Raw genomic sequence first — 23,492 nt, forward strand, 5'->3', positions numbered from 1 at the left:
GCAGGCACAAAAGCATTTTTACTTCTGAATAGAATATATTGTCCCATTGTATCTACCATGCTATATTTTGCCGTGAATGCCTCTTAAATTAATCTCCTACAACGCACTCTTCCTCTTTTGACTCGTTTTTAACGTTTTTGTAACTTTATTCTTCACTAACTCAGCTTAACTCTGTTTATCTTTTTTCTTTTTTTTTATTTCAAAAGATTTTATTAGAAGAGTTTTATAGGTACAGTACAGGTAAATTATATTGTTGTAGCCCAAGAGATTGCTTCACTGTGATAAATCTTTCTAGGACTGCTGGGATTAACAAATGCAGTCAGCCAGGACTGGAAGCAACACATAAAGATACACTTTCCCACTAACAAAATGCAGACCTTGTTGCTTTGTCCCTGCTTGTTCATGAAAAGCCAGGCCTGTAGGCTTTTTTTTTTTTAATGGGCCGCGGGGGCTAATAGGAACGCTACAGCTCCCAAATGTAATGCAGAGTTTTCAACTCCACCAGTGTTTGACATACTGTGGTTTCATTCGTAGATGCAAGCATGGGCCGCGGCACAGATGTTGCAAGCATTATGAAGATAATTGCATTTCCTATTGTATTAAGGTACGTTTAACAAAACACTTTTTTAAATAACTGAGTTACATTGGTATCAAAAAGGAGGTGATATAAAAAAATGTGACCTCATCCAAAAGTTTAATGTACAAGTTGTAAGTCTATTGGCTAGAGAGCACATCTGTTAATTCCATGTTCTCTTGTTTGTTGGTTTAAAAGCTTATGGGATGTCTGCTGTCTTTGCAGTCGAACTTGAAGCTTTATTGTGTACCCGTGAAGGGACTTCTGCTTATTATTTTTAACTTTATTTGCCTTTTCAACATATTCAAGAGAACAAAAAAATTAAATATCAGCTGGAAGGAGAGGGTCATTTTTTGCACTAGTGTGCTACCCAAGGGGATAGAGCACATCAGAGACCAAGGTACAGGGGCTGGACCAGCACAACTATCTGGACATTTATGTCATTAAATTATATGCTTGTAGGTTCCCATCCTTTTCACTGGGAACCATGTTTGCCAACTAAAATTAACAAAATGGCAAATCGATATTATGTTACCGATGCACGCTCAGCTATCTGGTAATATTCAACCTATTTGGTAGGAAGTCAATTAAATTCTATGGCAGGCCACGCAAATTATTGCTTATTTATGATTTTTGGTGAAGCCGTTTGCAGTTTATAAGGGGCTGACTGAAAGCCCAAAACCATATTCATTCATTTGCATCATAGCACTTTCACTCCAATGTGAACTTTTTCAGACTCTTCAAGTTCAAGTTCAAGAATTTATATAGCGCACTACTCACCCAGAGGGTCTCAAGGCTTTTGGGGAGGGGGTTCATTATTTGTCGAATAGCCAGGTTTTAAGTTCTTTTCTGAAGGAGATGTGGTTCTGTGTAAGGCGGAGGTGAGTGGGGAGTGAGTTCCAGGTCTTGGCCGCCAAGTAGGAGAAGGATCTACCTCCCATGGTGGATCTTTGGATACGCGGAACTGCGGCGAGGCCTTGATTGGAGGATCTTAGTTGGCGGGTGGGTGTGTAGAAGGATAGTCGAGTGTTGAGGCATTCGGGCCCTAGTTTGTAGAGGGCCTTGTGTGCGTGGGTGAGGAGACGGAATGTTATTCTCTTGTTGACGGGAAGCCAGTGGAGGTCTTTCAGGTGGCCGGTAATGTGATCTTGGCGAGGGGTGTTCAAAATGAGTCTCGCTGATGCGTTTTGGATGCGTTGGAGTTTTTTCTGTAATTTGGCTGTAATTCCGGCGTAGAGGGTGTTTCCGTATTCTAGTCGACTCGTAACCAGTGCGTGGGTGACAGCCTTTCTTGTCTCGGCGGGTATCCAGTGGAAGATTTTTTTGAGCATACGAAGTACGTTGAAGCTGGAGGATGAGACGGTGTTGACTTGTTTGGTCATCGAGAGTGAAGAGTCTAGGATGAAGCCAAGGTTACGCGCGTGGTCTGTGGGTATGGGTGCTGAGCCCAGATCCGAAGGCCACCATGAGTCGTCCCAGGCAGAGGGGGATGATCCTAGGATGAGCACTTCCGTTTTGTCTGAGTTAAGTTTTAGGCGGCTGTTTTTCATCCATACGGCTACTTCTTTCATGCCTTCGTGAAGATTGGTTTTGGCGGTGTTGGGGTCTTTGGTGAGGGAAAGGATCAGCTGGGTGTCAGGGTAGGAGATGATGTTAAGGTTGTGTTGACGCGCGATGGAAGCGAGTGGACTCATGTAAACGTTGAAGAGGGTGGGACTGAGTGATGATCCTTGTGGTACACCGCAGATGACTTCGGTGGCCTCTGATTTGAATGGGGGAAGTCGGACTCTCTGAGTTCTCCCAGCTAGGAACGAGATGATCCAGTCCAAGGCTTTTCCTTTTATGCCGATGTTGCTGAGGCGTTGTAGGAGGGTGCTGTGACAGACAGTGTTGAAGGCGGCGGAGAGGTCGAGTAGAATGAGGGCCACTGTTTCTCCGTTGTCCAGTAGTGTTCGGATGTCGTCTGTTGCTGCGATGAGGGCGGTTTCGGTGCTGTGTTTGGCTCGAAAGCCGGACTGTGAGGGATCGAGGGAGTTGTTGGATTCGAGGAAGGCGGCGAGTTGGCTATTGACGGCTTTCTCGATGACTTTGGCCGGGAATGGGAGGAGGGATATGGGGCGGTAGTTTTTAAGTTCAGGGGGGTCTGCTGTGGGTTTCTTCAGGAGGGCGCTGACTTCGGCATGTTTCCAGCTTTCTGGGAAGGTAGCAGAGTTGAAGGAGCAGTTGATGACATCACGGAGATGGGGTGTGATGATGGAGTCTGCTTTGTTGAAGATGTGGTGGGGACATGGGTCGGTTGGCGAGCCAGAGTGGATGGAATTCATTAGGCGGATGGTGTCTTCAGTGGTGATTGGGTTCCAGGCGCTGAGGTTGTTAGAGGGCGGTTTAGGTTCTGAGGGGGGTGGAGAGGATTGTTCGTTGGAACTGTTTTCGAAGCTGTTATGTATGTCGGCAATTTTGTTGTAGAAGAAGGAGGATAACGAATCGCAGAGGTCTTAGGAGGGAGTGATGTCGTTTGAGGCTGCGGTGGGGTTGGTGAATTCTTTGACGATGTTGTGACAGAGCATGCCAGAGGTCTACAGTGAGAGGGGAGAGAAGGACATGACTGTTATAGCGAAATGGGGTATGGTGAGTGAGAGGCGAAAGGAAAAGAGATAGACAAGAGAAATAGAGTAAAGATGCATAGGTGATGAAATTACAAGGAGTGAAAATGCAGGGAGCTGTTGAGCAAAGAGGTAGTGATGTGATAAGTCGAGAGAAGGCAGAGGAGCATAAAGAGAGAACATGGGAACAGTGAATAATAATTCAAGGTTAAATTCAAGTACCCTTTACCTGGTCACAGGTTAAGGGTAGCCTTAAGGGACAGAAAAGGGCTTTAGGGTTCAGTGAAGGGTACCATTAAGGAATAGTATGGATTATTTTTTAGTGCTCCGGGACAGGGAGCGTTAAAGGGAAGTAGGAGAATTTTAGAGTTCAGGGAAGAGTAACATTAAGGGTCAGTAGGGGTTTTTAGGGCTCATGAAGGGTAATCTTATGGGGGTAGTTAGGTCTTTTAGGGTTCAGTGCTGGATAACATTAATGGTTAGTAAAGGGTTTTCTTGGTTCAAGGAACAGTATCAATAAGTGGTTGAACAAGTTAGGGTATTCTTAAGGGGTAGTAAGGGGCTTTAGGGGGCAGGAAAGGCTAGGATTAAGTGGTAGTAAAAGGTTTTTAGGGTTCAGGGATGGTGAGCCTTGAGGGGATTGTAGGGTTTAGGGAAAGGTAGCATTAAAAGGTAACAAGGAGTTTTCCAGAGTTCAGGAAAGAACATTGTTAAGAGGTAGTATGGGGTTCAGAATTCAGGGAATGGTAGCTGTAAGTTTTTGAGGTTTGGGGATGGGTAGCATTAAGGGGTAGCAGCAAGTTTGTAGGGTTCAGAAAGGTTAGCTTGAGGTGCTAGTAAAGGGTTTCTAGGGTTAGCCAGCCCTAAAAACCACAAGATCACCTAAGCCTTCACAGCCTGTCAGTCCATCACGATGGAGTGGTGAGCCACTCCATCGTGACAGACTGACACTGCTTGAATCTCTCGGTAATTTTGCTTTAACCTGAAGCGATCGCTCGTATTGCCAATTATTGGCTTGACGCTTCATATTGGACCCAAATTCTGGGTTCCGTCCTCCGCAATATCTATTGCATGTCACCGGTCCCTGAGCCCTGTCCTCAGTGGCTCGTCCACGGCAAATGAGGCCTGTATCGTTTAGGCATTTATTACATGTCCTGATGATGATCCCCATAACAATGTAGTGGGATCGAAACGCCGTCTACCTTAATTGCGCTCCTTATACATTATGTACTTTGTGTCATTTAACATGTAAAGGTGTATGAATTTTTCTGTTCTACTATTGAAATTGTGATAATTACAGAACCGTAAGCTTTTGCCTAAAAGCCCTTTGTGTTTCACGCTCTCCAACTGTACTTTTCGTGGTTGTTAAAGTAGTGTACAGGCTTGTGCCCCACCTTGTAAATTGTTGATGAACTTGTCTCTATTACCCTAAAAGTAAATATCAGACCTCTGTCCGGCTGGACATGTCACACCAATATAGAAACGACTGTGTCTATATTTATTTAATGTTATTCTTTTGATGTAAGGGACCACGGTTGTTTAAAAAGAGTCTTACACAGCCAGGACATGAAAAACATAAAATATCCATGTCCTACTTTCTAAATACTGTGTACACTGCCTTAAGGGCATTTAAGGCCTAACTTAGGGTAGAGTATTAAAAAGGAATATCAAGGCCTGGTGTTAGACCTGGCACAATTGGCGTGAGTTTCCCTTCCATTTTGACGGATTGCCTCCTCTGTTTTGATATGTTTTTGCTGGATTTATGCTTTGGGCACTGTGCCACTGCTAATCAGTGCCACAGTGCAAGTGCTCCCTATATTAAATTAATGTACTAATTGGTTATTCCATGATTGGGTTATTTGATTTATCTGTCAGCCCCTAGTGCAGTGCACCGTGTGTGCCCAGGGCTTGTAAATCAAATACTGCTGGTGGGCTTGCAGCACTGGTTGTGCCACCCACAGAAGCAGCTTGTAAAGTGTGTCTCAGGCCTGCCATTGCAAGGCCTGTGTGCAGTCTAGCACTGCCATGTCGACTTGGCCAAGTGCACCCACTTGCCAGTCCATAAACCTTCCCTTTGCTTCATATTAGACACCCCTATGGTAGGCCCAAGGGCAGGGTGCATTGTAAGCATAAGGTATGACATACGCTGATGTGTGTAGCATGTTCTAATAGTGAATTACAACCGTTTTCATTTTTCACTATTGAAGGCTACCTGTTCTCCATTGGCTAGAATGGGCAGTTAGATTATTACATTCTTATAATCCTAACTGACTCAGGGAACATGGTAGAAATTCGAATTTAGTATGCCTGAACTCAGAATAATAAAATACATCTTTTAGTAAAGTTGGTTTTAATATTCTGTGTCTGAAAATACCACTTTTAGAAAGTAGGTATTTTCTTGCATAACTATCCAGGCCTGCCTCTGCTGGGTTGTGTATTTTTTGTCTGGGTTTGTGTGTGATAGGGCTGGGGGATTCCAGGAGACAGGCTGGGTCAGTCCAGTGGTGAATAGAGAGATCTGCATTAGATGAGAGGGAGGAGTTGCACCTGGGACCTGAATAGGGCTGGGCCTGCCCTCTACAATGCTGGCTCCACCCCCTGTGGCTTGTCTGATGTCTCTGCCCTGCACTGTGAAAGGAGAGGAGGAATCATGTCAACAGAGCGCTTCAGAGCTGTATCTTCCCTTCCCTGTGCTGGCGCCACCTCCTGTGGGGCGGCTGATGTCCCTCCCTGCACAGTGAAAGGAAGAAGAGAGTCCTGTAAACAAAGTGCTCAGGAACTGGTTTGGACTAGGCAGAGGCCTCTCTACCTTCAGAGAACAAAGGATTTTGGGGTATAAATATTGGGACCCTGATCCCAAGAAATGAGATCACTTTTAGAACAAGAACCCTTTCTGCCAAGGAGAAGAACCAAGAAAGCTGCAGAAGTTTGGACTGCCCCTCTGCCAGTGTGCTGTTTGCTGGGTTAGCCTTCAGTGGTTGCTTCATTGCCAAGGGAAAGGAGAAAGAACTTTGTAAGGACTTTCATCTACAGAATATTCTCCAAGGGCTTGATCTGTGCTTGCCTCCTGCTGAAGTCTCAGGGACAAAAGACTTCACCTCCAGCTCCCTCCTGAATTTCCTTGCTCGGAATTCTGACTCCAGTCACTTGCGTGCCGCTGGGAGCTGGAAGCGCGCCGCATCGAGAAGAAGCGTGTTGCCGCCGCAGCTGAAATTATCGCAACGCCAGAGAAGCGAGCCTTCGCCGCATCTCCCAGAAAGCGTGTGTTCATCGAAGCGGCCTGCTGTCGCATCACCGGAGAAGCGCGACGCCATCATGAGAGTCGCCATCCCATCACCAGAGAAGCGTGCCGCAGGGCCTGTCGCGGCTCCAAAGTACAGAGTGGCAAGGCTGCCAGGGCGTCATCGCATTGTCATTGCATCGCCGCATCAAGGGCGCCATCTTCTCGCAACCCCTCTGGATCATCACATCGCATCAAGACGCTATCTTGCACACCGCAATGGGCCCGCAGGCAGAGAATCTACGCAGCCACCTCCGCACCGGTAAGGCTCACGATGAGTCCCCTACTCTGCGCAAGCATTGAGGTAGGACGCAACTGTTCCCCGGTCACGGAACCAACGCATCTCCCCTTTTGCGAGCCTTTTGTTCACTTTGCGTTAAGTATCCAGGTACTTTGTTGAGAACTTTGTCGCATTTACCAACAACTTGAACTAAGAGACTTTAATCAACTTTTAGGAATCTTAAGTGCAGTATTATGGATTTTTGTCGTTTGTGGTCTTGTGTTAAGTCTATATAAAGAATACTTATTTTTTTAAAACCTGTGTTGTGTGCATCTGTAGTTTTCACTGTATTACTGTGTATATTCACAAATGCTTAACACACTGCCTCTGAGATAGCCTGTCTGCTCGTGCCAAGCTACCAAGGGGGTGAGCAGGGGTTATTAAGGAGTGTAATCCTCTTATCCTGACTTAGAAGTAGGGGCCCCTATTTGGACAAAGGTGAATACCATTGCCAACTAGAGACCCCCAGATCTAACACCTGGCAAGTGATTTTATAGACAGAATTTGTAGAATTAAGTGTTTTAAAATTGTCTACCCAGGCTGCAGTGTTAGGCCTGGTGACATGCTTTGCATTGTCACTTTAGTGTTGGCACAAAATGTGTTGCAGTCCACTAGTGACATTTAACTTACAGGCCCTGGGTACAATATACATGGGATATATATGTAAGTTGAATATGCCAATCAGCAGTTCAACTCATTTATACATGTTTTATGGGGCAAAGTATATGCACAGGGGCCTGGATAGCAGATAAAAAATCTGCAGCGTCCATACAGAACAAATGAGGGTGACCATACAAAAAGAGATATTTGCCTGGTCTGTCCTTAACTCTTCTTTTCGTGCCTTTTGTCTTCTCCCTCCTTTTTCTCCCCTTAGCCTGTCTCACACATTTTCCAGCCTTTAATACTTCTGCTTCCTTTTCCCCCTCTGAATCATTTTTCGACAGTCTAAAAAAGAAAAGTCTAAAAGCAAAATTATGTTTTTCGGTCCCACAAAAGCACACATTGCCACAGTAGTCCCAGGTACTGAAGATAATTACTTTGTGTGTGGATGTTCTCCCTTGCGAAAGTGTCAAATGCAGTCACTCACAGTGAAGTCCACCAATGGCTGAAGCGGGCTGACTCATTGCCCCAGGCTGTATGCTGCAGTGGACGGAGGAAATCTGTGAATGATTATAAAATGGATGAAGCGGGCTGGATAACAGCCCTTATATATAATTATACTATACATATATGTAAGATCCATGCTCAGCTGAAAGATTAGGCAGGACGTATAATGAGGTTGATAAATTGTTAGGTTTAATCCAAGGAAAGAGAGACACATCCAAGCCACAGCCCAGTCAGGTAACGGCTTCATTTAATTTGAAAGAATACATTCTAAAGCTCCAGGCTAGCTTAGAACCACTAGTGTGATGTCGCACATAACATCATGAGCATGTTCAAGATATCAAGAATACTACACACCTTTCATCTTTAATACAAAATTATAAAAGCTTAAATGAAAAGATAACAACTAAATAAAGATAAATAAGAGCTATAGTAAAAATACCTACACAACAATAAAATGTGATGAAAACATACAAGTGAATCAAGATACATAGTTCTTCAAGTAGTACAGCTTCTTGATAGCTCTGGAAGAGCAACGTGGAGATTAAGACCGACTTTTAAGGTTTGTGCTGGACATGGTATTTTGAGATGGAATAGAACCAGAGAAAACACAAACTCTATTTAAATTCCAGATTCTCTGATCTAGAGTTTTCACAGCATTTTTGAAAACCTTAATTACCTTAATAGGTTTAGAAAATTTTACTTTGGAACCAGGAAGCTTGATGACAACCAAATCTCCAATTTTTACAAGAGTTTCTTTTGTAGAATGTTTTGAGTCAAAATGTATTTTCCTATTTAAACATTTCTTTTCTTCTTTTATACGCCACCCCATATCTTTATCATGCGATTGATACACCCCGTTATCATGTGAAGAAACTTTGATACCATCTTCAAAATCCCTCACCCAAGATGGTTCCAACAGTGTACAGGGGGATCTTCCCTTAAAAAAAATAAATGGAGATTTACCCTTAGAACAATGTGGAGTTAGCCTATAGCTCTCCACTTTTTAAGCACTTGTTCTTTCCAATTAAGACCAGAACTCTTAGCCCAAGAAATGGTTTCTTTAAGAACTTTGTTAAACCTTTCCACCATGCCGTTGGTTTCTGGGTGATAAATGGAACATTTCTTGTGCTTGATACCAAGGTTTTTCAAGAATGTCTCCATCTCCCTTGAACTAATTGTACTCCATTATCTGTAAGAATGGACTCCAGGTATCCTTCTCCAGCAAAAAGAGATTCAAGAAATTTCACAACACAGTTGATCTCTATACTAGACGTAAAGTGGACTTCTGGCCATCTTGAAAACAAGTCTAGTAAGACAAAGATGAAAACTTGTTGCCCATTGGAGTGAATGGGTCCTAGAATATCAAAGGAAATTTCCTTCCAGGGTCCACTTGGAAGATCTCTAATAACCATGGGTTGAACTCTCACTATCTTGGATTTATCACACATGCTGCAAATCACACAGTTCCTGAGCACTCTCTCAATCTGCAGATCCATCCCCGGCCACCAGTAGGAGGAACGAAGTCTCTCCTTCGTTTTTGACATTCCAGAATGAGACTAATGGGCCAAATCAATTAGAGGTCTACGAAGTTCAGAAGGAGGTACTAGCCTTGTTCCACGAACCAGAAAATCATTACATAGAGCTAGCTCATTCTTGACTCCCCAGAACTTGGAACCCTCATTCGTAGCCTGTTTCTTTGAATGCCACCCTTTCTGCATTAACGACATGACTTCTAATAGAACAGGGTCTGAGAACAGTTTGAGACTCCATTGACATTCATCAATAACCTCGACAGTAACTGGGCAAACCTGAAAGTTGTCCTCATCATTGTCAAGCTCTTGAACGTCATCATAAAACACATCAACCAATCTCGAAAGCGTGTCAGCTACACAATTCTCCACACTGGGGATGTATCTAATTTCAAAACCATACTCTTGTAGAGCAATTACCCACTTAGTTATTCTACTAGAAATCAAATCAATTCCCTTTTTAGAGAAAATTTCACACAGTGGTTTGTGGTCAATTTTGATCACAAGTTGCGTTCCCCACAAAAACTTTTTAAACTTCTTTACAGCCCAAAACACAGCAAGGGCTTCACGCTCAATAACCGAATACCAAGACTCAGGGTCTTTGAGACCACGTGAGGCAAACATTATGGTCTCCAACCCACCATCACCTTCTTGTTGAAGAACCACACGAAGTCCCTTAAGGCTAGCCTCAGTGGTAAGAATGGAAATCCTCCCAGGATGAAAACTCCTAAGATTAGGTGCATTTTCAAGCTTCACTTTTAGAGTATTAAACTCTTTGTCACAATCAGCATTCCAATTAAAGTCAGAACCTTTCTTGAGAAGACTTCTTAAACTCACACAATTATCAGCAAAATCTTGTACAAATTTATTATAATACTCAATCATTCCAGAGAATTTCATGAGCTCTTCCCTGGTAGAAGGGGGAGGCATGCGAGATATGGTGTTGACCAGATGTGCCTTTGGTGCAATCCCATCACCTGAGATCATGTGACCCAAATAATGAATGGACGAAAATTCAAAATGACACTTGTCCATTTTAACCGTAAGATTTGCTTCCTCAAGTTTGCCCAAACATCATTAAGAAAACACTCATGTTCCTTATCATTTTTTGCAAAAACTAATATATCGTCTTGATAGACGCACACACCCTTGCAACCATCAAGTACTCTCTCCATAACACGTTGAAAGACAGGGGCCGCCGATACAAGCTCAAATGGCATTCTTCTAAACCTATAAGTTCCCAACGGTGTTATGAACGAGGTATAATTCCTGGACGATTCTTCCAGTTCAATTTGATGGTAGGCGGATGCCAAGTCCAAGGTGCTGAAGACTTTGGCTCCACCCACCATCGTTAACAGATATGAGATGTTAGGTAGGGGGTACCGATCAACTATTACACACTTAAGGTGCCTCAAATCAATGCACAAACGCAAAGACCCATTCGGTTTGCGAGCAGCAACCACCGGAGCAATCCAATCAGTACCAGTGACTTCTTCAATGATTCCTCCTTTCTTTAGTTTTTCTAATTCTCTCATCATCTCATCCCTCACAGCTAATGGAACACTCCTAGCTTTACAAGTAAAAGGTTGTGAATTGGAAAGTACAGGGATATCTAGTTTGAAGCCTTTGAGACAACCAAGATCTTACCTAAATACCTTTGAAAACTTCTGTTTGATACGATTTGCTAGATCAATATTAGAATCTAAATTGATAGTGTTGATTTGATCTTTAAGTTTTATAGGAGTGGATGAGTTAGGTTCGAGCATGACATTCAAATCCCCCTGGTGGAACCAGCTGATAATGTGGTCTCCTTTTTGCGAAACATAAATTTTCCCAGGAGCAAAACGTCCTTTGTATTCAATGAGTCCTGTGAAAAACCCAAGCAAAGGAATTGGCTTGCCACCATATGCCAAAGGACGAATGTCGGCTTTAGACAGGTGAATTTTGTTGGCTAATGTGTTTTGATAGAACCTTTTTGGCACTATGGTTATTTTAGCCCCTGAATCAAAGAGAACATTCGTAGATTCCCCTTCTATTAGACTAGTGTCCACAGGACAAGACCTATTATCAGAAGTAGAAGAAGCTTGGACTACTACTTGTCCACAGACAAAATCCTCATCCAATGTCTCTTCATCTACAGATTTTACTAGAGAGGAAGGAATCTTGCTCTTGCAAAGAGTTGAAAAATGCCCCCTTTTTTGCACTTTGAACATGTAACATTTAAAGCAGGACATTTTTTATCATTTGCAAAATGTCCTACATTATCACATCTAAAACATTTAGGTACAAAAGGTTTCTTTTTTATTTTATTGGAAATGGTACTTTTTGTGGAATCCTTTGCATTTTCTTTAACTACCTGAACAAAAACCTGCTTGTCTTTCTTTAAAGAATCAACAATTTTTTTTGCATGGGACTAGAGCAACCTATATTCATGGCCAGGGGGTGCCCCCGTAAGCACTTTAAGATCTGGAAGAGGTGGGCCGACTACCGTGGGCTGGACTTGGACCCTCCACCTGAGAGGGCCACCCTCCCGACAATTTGACAGATGGATCTTTGGCAATACCCATGAGGTGTTTTGGTGGACTTGGCATGTCTTTTTCGGATATTCTACTGTAATTCACTAATGGCAGCAGCGCAACTTGGGGGAGGGATTGGTGGGGGGGGGGGGTGTTTGTGTTCTCTGTAAAAGTCTGTAGATGCTATTGTTATTCTACTAATGTTTGCAGCAGACTCCGGATGTCGGAGCTATGCATTACATGTGCGTTTAGACAAATAAAATGTGTTTAATAAAAAAAAGTATAAACACATTTTAATGAGTGTTCAACCCTCTTTGCTATTTGAATAACCTCATCCAATGATGGTTCATCTTTTAACCAAAGTTCTTCACAAACTTTTTCTATGTTGCACCCAACCATAAACTGATCTCTGATCTTTTCTGCCAAGAAATGAGAGAATTTGCAAGACAAAGCTAACTTTCTTAATTTTGTAATATAACATTCAACAGTTTCTTCATCGTTGTGTACCCTTTTTGCAAATTGGTACCTCTCTAAGATGGTACTTACTTACTTTGGGTAAGTAATGCTTGTCCAGCTTCTTTATACAAATTGCATACTCATTGAGATCTCTCCCTTCTGCATCACTGAGTTCCGGTAGATGATCGAAAACATCTTGCCCTTCAGATCCAAGGCAGTGAAGAAGAAGGGAGGTTCTGCGTTCTGCGTTCTGCGTTCTAACTTAAACTTACCCCACAAACCTTAGCATACCGCTCAAAAACTTTCTTCCATTTCTGCCATTTAATGACAGGTTCCCCCGCTCATCTGAAAGATTAGGCAGGACGCATAATGAGGTTGATAAATTGTTAGGTTTAATCCAAGGAAAGAGAGACACATCCAAGCCACAGTCCAGTCAGGTAACAGCCTCATTTCATTTGAAAGAATACGTTGTAAACCTCCAGGCTAGCTTAGAACCACTAGTGTGATGTCACACATAACATCATGAGCATGTTCAAGATATCAAGAATACTACACTATAGTTTTAGTAATTTAAAAATATATTGTCTAATGCTAGGTGAAAAATAGATAATCCCACTCATTTAATCGGAAACAAGTTTGCTTCATGTAATTCATTTAAGTAGTCTGTAGCAGTCATGTGAAAGTACAGCTGGAACATAAACATGATCTAAAGGCACTGATCTAACAAGCAGCTCTTAACCGTGATGATCAGTCTCTAGTGGTAGAACGAGAATCTGGATGGCCTATATTCCCATCCCCAAACTATTGAGTATCCTCTTCTTAAGCTACCTTTAATAAAGCTCTAAACTGCCTCCTCTTTGAGAGTTTGCTTGCTGGACCCTCATGATGACGCATCATTACGCAAGGTACCTTGGATGTACACACCCTCACATAGGTCCAACCATTTTTGCTTCATTGCACAATCTGTTTATATTTCTTTGCAAACAAACTAAATACTGCATAGACTTAATTGTGATAACATGCACTGTTTGAAATGCTCTGTAAAGTACTTGGATTTCTTCTGGGGCCTGGTTTGCACCAAACAAAACTACAAACAAATGGAAAAAATTATGATAATTGGGCTTTTATGGCAGGAACTATATCATGTAGAAAACACTAAAGATGATGGGAGGAATGCTTGCAATAAGCCTAACCACTGGCAATCGCTCGGGGTAGCATCCCAACCCATTGTTCTCTATATGTCCAGTTCAGGCTTCCAGCCTTTCGGGACACCGAGACACATCAAATGAGTGGAATTCTAATAGGAATCCGTGCTTAATTTGTAAAATAATAAGTGCCAGTGCCCTGACCAGGAGGCCACTGCAGCTTGCACCACACATTGCCCCGTTATCGCTGCCAATGACAACTACTAACCATCTCTCTCTCCTGCAAGTACGACAGTTATTCCAGGTCCCCAAAGCTAAATTAATGGCTGGGGAGGTAGGTATTAGTATTTTGTAATGTAGATTGTATTCATAAACAACTGTTGTTCTGCTCATCTCTAAATTAGATGAGCAGTGCCACCATGCGGCAGTGTCAGAAGTGTGATAATGACAATTAAGTGCACATGCCGAGCACCCGAAGCCACTGGCTTAAATTAACCACTGACCAGACTAATGCTATGTACTTATTTCCAAAGCAAAATTCTTTGTGGTATCTAACAAAGGCATATAAATACCTTTGCTTGTACCTACAGTACTTGGAATGGCTCTGTAGGCAGCCATGCCAAGTACTGCAGAATTTTCACCAGATAATTTTGCCCCAGGGATATATGTACCTTGTTTCTGTATTTCCTTAGAGCAAAATTCGCATCTGACTTTCGCATTTCGCATGTCAGAATGTTGGTACCAAAAATGTGAACGCTGGTTTACCTGTTCCAAGATGCAAGAGCCTGAATTTCATGGTTTTTCTGATGCACAAATTTCTCCTAGCTTTACCTGGAGAAATTTGTGTTGGCAAGAACCATCAGGAGTAGCAGACTTTGCGCCCAACTCATCATAATGCTGATTCAGGTGCAAAACTAGGGTGTCAATACTGATGGTACCTGCTCAGGGAAGAAGAGTGGAGGGAAAAAAACAGTACAAGGATGAGGACAGACCCACAAAGAGGATAAAATGTGTCTGAAGTGTGTAGGATCATCTCTGGATTGCACTCCTGGGACTTTTGCTGACCTTGGTATTTAGAATTTGTGGGACTGACCCCCCACCTGTTAGTGGGACATTAGAGGTTAGTTGCCGTGGACCCCGAAGAAAAGTGGTCTCTTTGTACTTCACTGGACTGGTCCTGTTGTGTGTTTTCTAACAGTGGGTACCACAGGCTCCTGCTGAATACTCGGACACCGTCCATGTGACTAAGAAGCAATGGTAGTTGGGATTGTCGAAAGGTAGAGTAGTCTACTTTGAGCCCCATGGAAGACCCCAGATCAGGAGTCTTCCAGAACTTGACTGGAAGGCAAGTCCCAGCAGCCACAATCGGCATCTGCTAAAGAAGAGAACGTAGCAGTGCCAAAGGCTGTAAAAGAGGCACCAGGAAATCAACATCGAAATTTAGGGTGTCAGTAGGCCCCACAAGAACACTCATGTTGAATGGAGTGCACCTACATAAGCAGAGAATAAACCCTGTGCCTAACCATGCACTGTGGACAGAAATTGTCAGAATTACAATAGCAATTACTCTGTCTCATGAGCCATCAGTTTAAGACAAAAGATCACATTAAGAGTCCCTTGCCCAATGCGCCCAGAGCGCAGTCATGCTCACTTACCCATGCTCAGGAAGGAGAGAGCAGCCAACCTGCAGCTTCACTGCCCACTTGCCAAGTGTAGCACAGAAGTCATTCTTCTTGGTGGAGAGAGTCCTTTAAATTAGGCCTTTTTAGGCACAGCCAAAAGGTAACAAGCACTGGCAAAACCAATAGTCTGGTGTTGTCCGCCAACCTGTTGACAATTCTTGTTTTGTCATGGTTTTTGCAAAGTTTGTTTGTTCAGGAGGCTGCCAGGCCCTCGTCAATCTAAAAAAGAAATTGGCTAAAGGCAAAAAAAGTGCTGATGTTAAAAAAAGCACACATTGCCATTTGGTACCTTTGGCCGTTGGTCTGAAAGAGATTTGGAGGTATAGTATGTGGGTTTGCTTCTAGCTTCTTACTAAACACTGTTGTCTTCATTTAGACACAACAGTAGTTGAAAAAGTTTAATGTTCACTTCTAACATCTGATATAACTTGAGGACACAAATGAGAATCCAGACAGGAAAAACAAACCCTTTAAAACCTTCTGAGGATGTTAAATTGGGTAATCAGTTAAAATATTATTATTTCTATTTTCTTTAGTAATAGTTTTTTCTAATCCTACCATCTACACTTAAAAATCTGTTCTGTGATTACTCTAAAATAAAAAAAAGTCAGCATGAAAGTAAGTACTGGACCGCAGTGGAAACGAGGAGCCCCTTACCTTCTACCCTCCTTCGAGATACAACTCATTGACCTGGCATTGAAGCCTTACATATTTTTTTGTAACACACAGCGACTTAAGCACAAAGTCAATGATCCCATAATAGACACAGTTACCACACCTTCCCCTCTGGTGAAAGCCTTGAAAAAGCTCCAGGCCTACATGTCACTAGGGGGTGAGACACATGTTGGCTGGGACCTCCAGGTATTGGCAACACAAGATCCAAATAAAAGAACTTAACTATGAACCTACATATCCAATTTTTTCACCTCTACCAAATTATTGAGAATGTTTACAACACTTTAATATTAATCAACTAAATTATTGTCTTAAAATAGTGCTAGCAGCCACACTCTCCTTTCTCTCTAAAGTGAACTGTGGGTAGAGCGCCATACCTAAGAGCTCATATGGTTTGTTTTTTCTACTATTTGAGGCAATTCCTAGAATTACGGCCCCGGGAGGCCACATGCTGCACCCTACACTAGGACAAAGGTTCTGTTAGCATAAGTTACTTACTTGATGACATTTATCGGCAAGCAAATTCTGTTTCCTTCCTGTCCATCTTTCTTGTGCCCCCCCCTCTCCTGAAATTTCATATAGTAAAATGACATGCTGCTCTGTGGTGTAGGGCATTGGTTCTGGTAGGTGAGGGGGTCAAATGCTGGGGAACTGACATCCAAGAATACATTAGTTTTTAGAGGTTGTGTGACGGAACCCCGCAGGCATTTGCCCCGCTGGCGATGTTACCACACACTACTTTAGCACGCAAGTTGTTACAATGACTTGCTTTAGGGGGTGCTGGACTTTCGCATAGTATAAATTACTATTGCAACTCCAGTCTACAGTAGGGAAGGTGTTGGACTTAGAAATCCAACACCAGTCCAACAACGCGCCCCCCCCTACAGCAAGTCGTTGTCACGACTTGATTGCTAAAGTATCGGTGGTAACGTTGCATGCCGGGTACCAAGCTAGTTGTAAAGACTGCGTGATAAATGTTTCTTATTTTTTGAGTATATACGCTGCTGTGAGATTTGCAGGAATTCAAAAACATCCATTAGACAACCAGGAGTGTCTCTCTTAAGTGATTGATTCGTTCTGTTTCTTTGAAATTGGTAACATCACTGCTTCATAGGAAACAAATATCAATTCAAAAAATTGAGTCAAAATAACAATTTTGAGTAGGCCTGAAAAGTTACAAATATATTTGTTGGATTTCTCTGCATTTGCCTATTGTATTTCACCTACATCATAAAGAATGAGAATGATCTGACACCTATTCCAAGCGTTCCATCAAGTTCAATGGCACATTATTTAGACCTTTTCTTTCCATGTCTCTTTTGTAGGGCTTTATTCGAATGTTTAGTGTGGGTTATCTCATCCAGTGTTGCCTTCGGATCCCATCTGCGTTCAGACATCTGTTTACAAAGCCTTCACGACTACTATCACTGTTCTACAACAAGGAGAACTTCCAGCTTGGGGCTTTTCTTGGATCTTTTGTCAGTATTTATAAGGTATGATTTGAGAAGTATAATAGGAAAAATCATTTTCCGTATGAGGTAGAGGTGCTGCTCAACAAAATGCACAAGTACAAGTTGAAACATTGACATGGATTCATCATGGTACAAAAAGATTTGTTTTATTTGGTCTCCTCAATTAGTGAAAGCACATCTCAGAGTAGTCACCTTCCAGCCCAGCTTCCTTCAAAGATACTGGACTCAGTACATTCACAGCTAGCTGAATTATAGTCTCTACTTACAGATGAATGACCTTTGTCCATTTCAGTCCTTCTAAAGTTAGTTACTTTAGACACTATTACGCAGGGCAACTCCTTCGATTTTGGCAACAGAGTTATCAGGTTTGTTACTAGTAAAGGAATAACTACTTCTATCGGTGCCTTTCAACTAAAGGTCCTTCTGTGTGTCATTGGGCCAAGTCGTTTTTGCTTCATCTTGGTTCCCCCAGACTCCTTGTACAGTTGCTACCAGGAGTAGCTTCAAACTGAGTGGGATGTGCAATAATATTCTACTGTCTGATCCTCTGAACCATTTTAGTTTATCCTCTGCTTGCATAGTTTCGCATGGGGTGGCAGTCTGATTGCTGGCACATCAGTGACATGCACTTAATATATCTCACTAGGGTTTTTTTTTGCCTGGGCACCTGCTCTGTAACATGGTGCAGGGTATGGGCCTAAGTCATTCTCTTCATTCTCATGGGTCCGTCCACGGGTGTTAATGAGGGTATCCTTTTTTACTACGTGCATTCCCTAACTTTGTGCCCTTGGCTTTGTAATCCAGACCATACAAATGTTTTTGGACTCATTCGTAATTGTAATGTGCCTTGGAAGTGTCAAATGATTCAAATACCCGTTGATCTCCGGTGCTGCCCCGCAGTAGATTGTGCATACCTAATTGGCCTGCGTCTAAAATAATCTACTGTCGGATGGTCCTCTACGTAAATATTGCTCCCTAGGATATCATTGGTTCTTACTGTACTTGAATGCACCATCACTCACCTTTGACCTCGGATCATAGTGGAAGAGGTAGTCTTTTCCTAACTCTAGATGCTTAAGGTGTTGTGGCACACGAAAATACAGCCAAGCTGCACTCCCTGCTATATCTGTGTGCTCTAGGCCATTCCCAGCATGCTTAGGAATTATTCTTCAAAGGCGTTTAGACCCCAGTATACCATCCCCCAAAGCCCTCCCTTGTAGAATACTAGCTGCATACCCCCATGGGATTTTGTCTTATCCAAGCATATATATAGTGTGTTGATGGTTAATGAATTACTGAAGGTTTTGCTATGCCTCTACTGTGATCTTTGGTAGGCACAGGCATCATCATGACTGCTATCTACCCTAGTTACAATTTCTTCCATGGCTAAGGTAACACTGTCGTCGAGAAGGTTGCATTAGCCACAATCTGTTTCCTAACATCCTAGGGAATATGGAGCTCAGAACCAGCACTCATCCTCCCCCCAAAAGCAGAAGATACATGGAGTCCCCTGAATATTTCCATTTTTAATGTGTTTCTTTGAGTTCTCCACTTCTGAGCACTGTGCGTCCAGCAGGCGAACTCAAACCACTTGATATTTCTAATAATAGTAGGTTTACAAGCACTTTTCTCCATCAGGACATATGCAAAGTACCTCTAAGGGATAGATGCCATAAAACAGTGCTTAGAGAAGTGTACATGCACCATGTGCAACAGAATGATGGCCAGCAATGTGACAATTTATTTCAAAATCAGATAGCAAAGATCACAAATACAGTCGCAGTAAGGTCTGCAAAAACCGTATTTTGGAGTATGGTTTTATCGTGATTTTGAGTTCTTGACATCTGTTCTTGCATGTGCTCATTGTTAGTATTTGTACTGTATATCTAACAAAAAGTGGTATTTTCACCAGGGTACAAGCTGTTTGCTGCGCTGGGTGCGAAACCTGGATGACGAGCTCCATGCTTTATTAGCAGGTAAGTCAGTGCTAGAACCTGCAGTTACTCACATGCATTTGATTAGTAAAGTATACAGGGTCTTTCGAGACAGACTTTTAATCACTTTAGAGAGATCTCAGCCATTGAACTATAGAATAGAATTGAAACCATTTGTAAAGCGCCTGGTTACTCAAAAACAGAGTGTCCCCGCGCTGAAAACTGCAATAAGAGCTCAGAGGAATGAACACAGGTAGATCCAGCCAGGGCAAGGGAAGAAAAATAAATTAAGTGCGAGGGAATAGGAAAGTTTTGAGTTTCCCCCGAAACCTAATTTCGGAGGGAATTGATCATACATTGATGGTTGCTAAAAAATGCTCTTCAGCGCATAAATAGATTTTTTTTAGTTTCCTATAAAATTGTATCAGACCAAAGTTTATTTTGTTGCACACAAATTGAGGACACTGTTCGTTATCTACATGTGCTATCCTCGTATGTTCTTTGAGTGCAGAACGGATAAGTGGCTTTGTAAGATAAGCAAGCCTGCAGACATTGAGGTCCTCAGTGTTGAAGGATTTAACTTCTCCAGTGTAGTAATGATTTTTCTACTATTATAAAACAATACTTTTTTTAAATTATTTTTACTACTATTGAAGCAAGCTACAAAATGTTGCAAATTTGGGTTTCACGGAAGTTGTCACTTTTTGCAGATTCCATGTCTGACACCCATAGTCATGAACACATTGTTGACGAGGAAGCAAAAGCCAGTGGGAGTATATTCACTTGCTAGTAAACTCTTCTTCTTTTCTGAAGGATTTCAAATTAAACCAGGACACCTGTACCTCGAGTACTGTCACTAGTCTGAGATGGTAGACCCCTAGTTGGTAATATTGTTCAAAGATACTGAAAGGCGTTTTGGCAAATTCCAGAAGCACTAAAGAATGTTTCCTGATTTTGATTGTAGCTTTAATAGGTTTGCTGGGCAGATTTGTTGTTAATTTAGAGGACCATGTACCACTGCACTCTGCAGTTTCATGAGAACTTGCCAGGCTAAATATGATTGCAGCAATGCAAGGCATTGCTGCAATCATATTTAGCTTCAGTTATTTGTTCTTGCCACCACAGTCAATTAACTCCCACCTAAAAGGTGCCTGAAATTGTTAATAACTGACTCATACAGGGTGAGCTATAAATTAGCCATAGTTCTGTTTGTCCCCCCACCTTCTTATCCCCCCCCCCATTTAAGATATAGGAAAGTTTTGATCACTCATTCTTTGATGTTCAGAAAGATGGAGTTCAGTTGTCAGGATCAGCACTGTGCTAATCAGACTCCTTTGTCTTTAACAGTGTTGCAAACGTCTCAGTGACTCCTACACCGTACACTCTGCAGGTGGTGCAATAGTTTAGTGTATATTTGTAGAGATGTAATGGGTCTTAGCCGAGTTCGAGGAGATTTACTCAAAGCAAATGTGGAATGTTGTGTTTTCTGGAAAAGTTGATCTTATTCAACACTTTGTTCATCAATTCCAGATGTGTTTAGATAATGACATGGCTTTGAGTGTATAATACCTCAGTTGAGTCCAACTAATTTTCTAGATTAATATCCTGGTTTTCAGCCTTTTTTTGTAATTCTGATCTCACATCTCGAGGGGCCATTTCAATAACCTTCACCAGTCAAACACTAGCCATTTGTTCTTACACTGGACCCCTCCATTCGTTTTTCTGCAGTTTTGCACGGTCTATACTATGCTTTTCTCAAGAATTTTGAACAGGAAAAGTAGTTTCATGTTGCACGATAAGTAGAGAATTGTGAGTGGTTAAGTGAGAAAATGTTAAGCAGCGAGATCGGACTTCACTGTTTCAGACCCTTTGGAGATGTTAATGCAGGGGCGGCCTTAGGCATGTGCAAGCTGTGCACCTGCACAGGGCCACCAAACCCCAGGGGCCACCACGCCAATATATATCCTTAATAGAATAATCCTCTGAGGATGGATACATATTTGCGTGGCGACCCCTGGCAGGGATTTGGAGGCCTCTGGCTCTGTTTCACTTACAAACACCCTGACCCCTCCTCTTCACTGGCCTCCGTGCTCCGCACCGACCCCCTCTTCCGGGGCCCCCTACCTACGCTCCCTGCCCAGGGCCACCATGAGCCTAGAGCCGCCCCTGGTTAATGCTAGCCCGCTAAATATTAAACAAAGATTACCCTTGCATTGACAGCCAAGGCCAGAAATCTCTCAGATTGTGCAGGCTCTTTGGGAAAGGATTGTACCATGAATGTGAGGTTTTGAGTGCACTATATTATCTGGCTGTGGGCCCTTATTGTGAAGTACACTTGCAAATACCGTCTTGGGTTCAGTCAGTCTTGTTTACTTAACCATAGCTCAACCCTGGGTAGCTGTGGCTGCGAGCAGTAAGTCTTGGCAAAGGAACTTACTGTAAAGCATTTAACAGCACCAAACACCGAAATGAGAAAGTCAGGCACCAAGAAAGAGGCACAACAACAATTCATAAAAGTCCTTTTTCATTAAAATCCACCTGAGGGTTCCGGAGTTACAGATTTCTGATTAAATAAATACTTTTAAATGCAGCTGCAAACAAGAATTGGACAACAAAAACGTTCAAACTTTTGAAACAGTTAGTTTGGCAACTCCTGCTCGGCTTGGGTGTCCAAATCTGGCACAGTAGAGGTCAAGGAGTCCAGTATTTATTTATTTATAAAGTTTTGTATAGCGCGAACATGACCCTAGTGGGTAACAGAGCGCTTTACATGACGAGAAGTAGAGTAATGCTTGACCTGGTAAACAGGAAACACATGCATGAGAGCAAAACATATCAAAAAATTTAAATAGGATAACAAGGATTGGTCTTGATTAAAGTCAGTAATAGGAAGGTCAATCACCATAAGAGTTTGGTAACTATACATTTTCAATGTCTCCGATATAATGTCTTAGGGTAAAAACTTAGGGTAACTTTGGACAGTTACCTGACGACCAGAGCCTTTTCCAGTCGATGGGGGTGAAGTGCGGTTGATTCCTCTGTACACTGGTGGGTTGAGCCAACTTTGACCATGCACTTGGGGTCCCATGACGTCCTCCTTACGACTGTAGAAGGCCAGCTACGACTTGGCTAACGATTTCGCAACACAGCATACATTGTTGATGGAGGTTAATGTGCCTCTTGGGTGACAAATCTTGTTTCTGAGAGTACTCCTGGGTACAGCAGACTCGGATGCAACTTCTAGCTATCCCGGATTGGTCCCAGTGTGCCCAGCGGCAGCCAGTGGCAATTCCTCAGAAGTGGCTACTGCTTTGCCGGTTTAGGCTTCCTCAGCTTTGATGTCCCTGACACTGTTTCAGGGGGCCAGGTAGCTGACTGCCAGCTGCTTTGTTCTGGGGCTGCCATCCTCACCTAAATGACCCCCGCCATATTGGGATGGTGGGGGGGACCACGGCGGAGGGAAAGACCGTCCACCGCTTTTCCGCCCCGGTCGCAAGAAAAGGTCCAACATGGTGGCGGTGTCTAATAGACACCGCCAGCCATATTAACATGGGCTTTTTTAGATGCCTTTCCGTGGTGGCGATGCCGCCATGGAAAGGCATGCAGTCTTCACTTTGGGGCCCCCCGTGGGCCCCCAGAGTGAAGGAGAGTTGGGGGTTGCACACGGGGGGTACCTGTGGTACCCCTCTGCATTTGCATTAACAAAGCGGCAGGAACCGCGCGGTGCCTGCCGCTATGTTTAAGCAAATACATACGTGCATTTTTAGCATTGTGGCGGGCGGTGCAGAGAGCACCGCCCGCCACAATGCTAAAAATGCAGGATGTGCCCGCCACAGTGGTGGGTGCATCGTAATACCCCCCACGGGACCCCCGCCCTTATGGCGGGCGGTCCCAATCACCGATAGGATGGCGGGCGGACTAAGTCCGCCCGCCATCCTAATGACCCCTATAGATGAGCTCTGAGTAGTGCCACTTGCCAGAAATCCAAGGACCAATCCATAGGACGGTCACCAACAGAAGCACATCTTTTATCTAATACAGAGATTGTACACCCAGTCACTAATATCCCTCAAGTGATGTTGGAAGGAGACACTCCTGTTCATCTAATTGTCAATGTGGAGAAGGATTTGAGTGCTATCCTCATACAATGAAAAAATGAAGCCGTGGTAGCCAAGTAGCCCAACATGAGATTCAACTTAGATAGTGAATAAATATGCTGACAGTGCGGGTCCCTGCGTG

General features: G+C 43.0%; 1 protein-coding gene across 1 annotated transcript in view; it reads left to right on the forward strand.

Moving 5' to 3' along the window:
• TMEM135 (transmembrane protein 135) overlaps positions 1-23,492 on the forward strand; it is a 1,155,226-nt gene that overhangs the window by 1,086,274 nt on the left and 45,460 nt on the right. The window contains exons 9-11 of the mRNA XM_086933979.1: positions 535-604; positions 17,173-17,340; positions 19,232-19,295. Of these exons, the coding sequence (XP_086790105.1) occupies positions 535-604; positions 17,173-17,340; positions 19,232-19,295 (302 nt within the window). The remainder of the gene's footprint in view (positions 1-534; positions 605-17,172; positions 17,341-19,231; positions 19,296-23,492) is intronic.

This window comes from Lissotriton vulgaris, chromosome 8, assembly GCF_964263255.1.
Source record: "Lissotriton vulgaris chromosome 8, aLisVul1.2, whole genome shotgun sequence".
In the NCBI taxonomy this organism is placed as follows: domain Eukaryota; kingdom Metazoa; phylum Chordata; class Amphibia; order Caudata; family Salamandridae; genus Lissotriton; species Lissotriton vulgaris.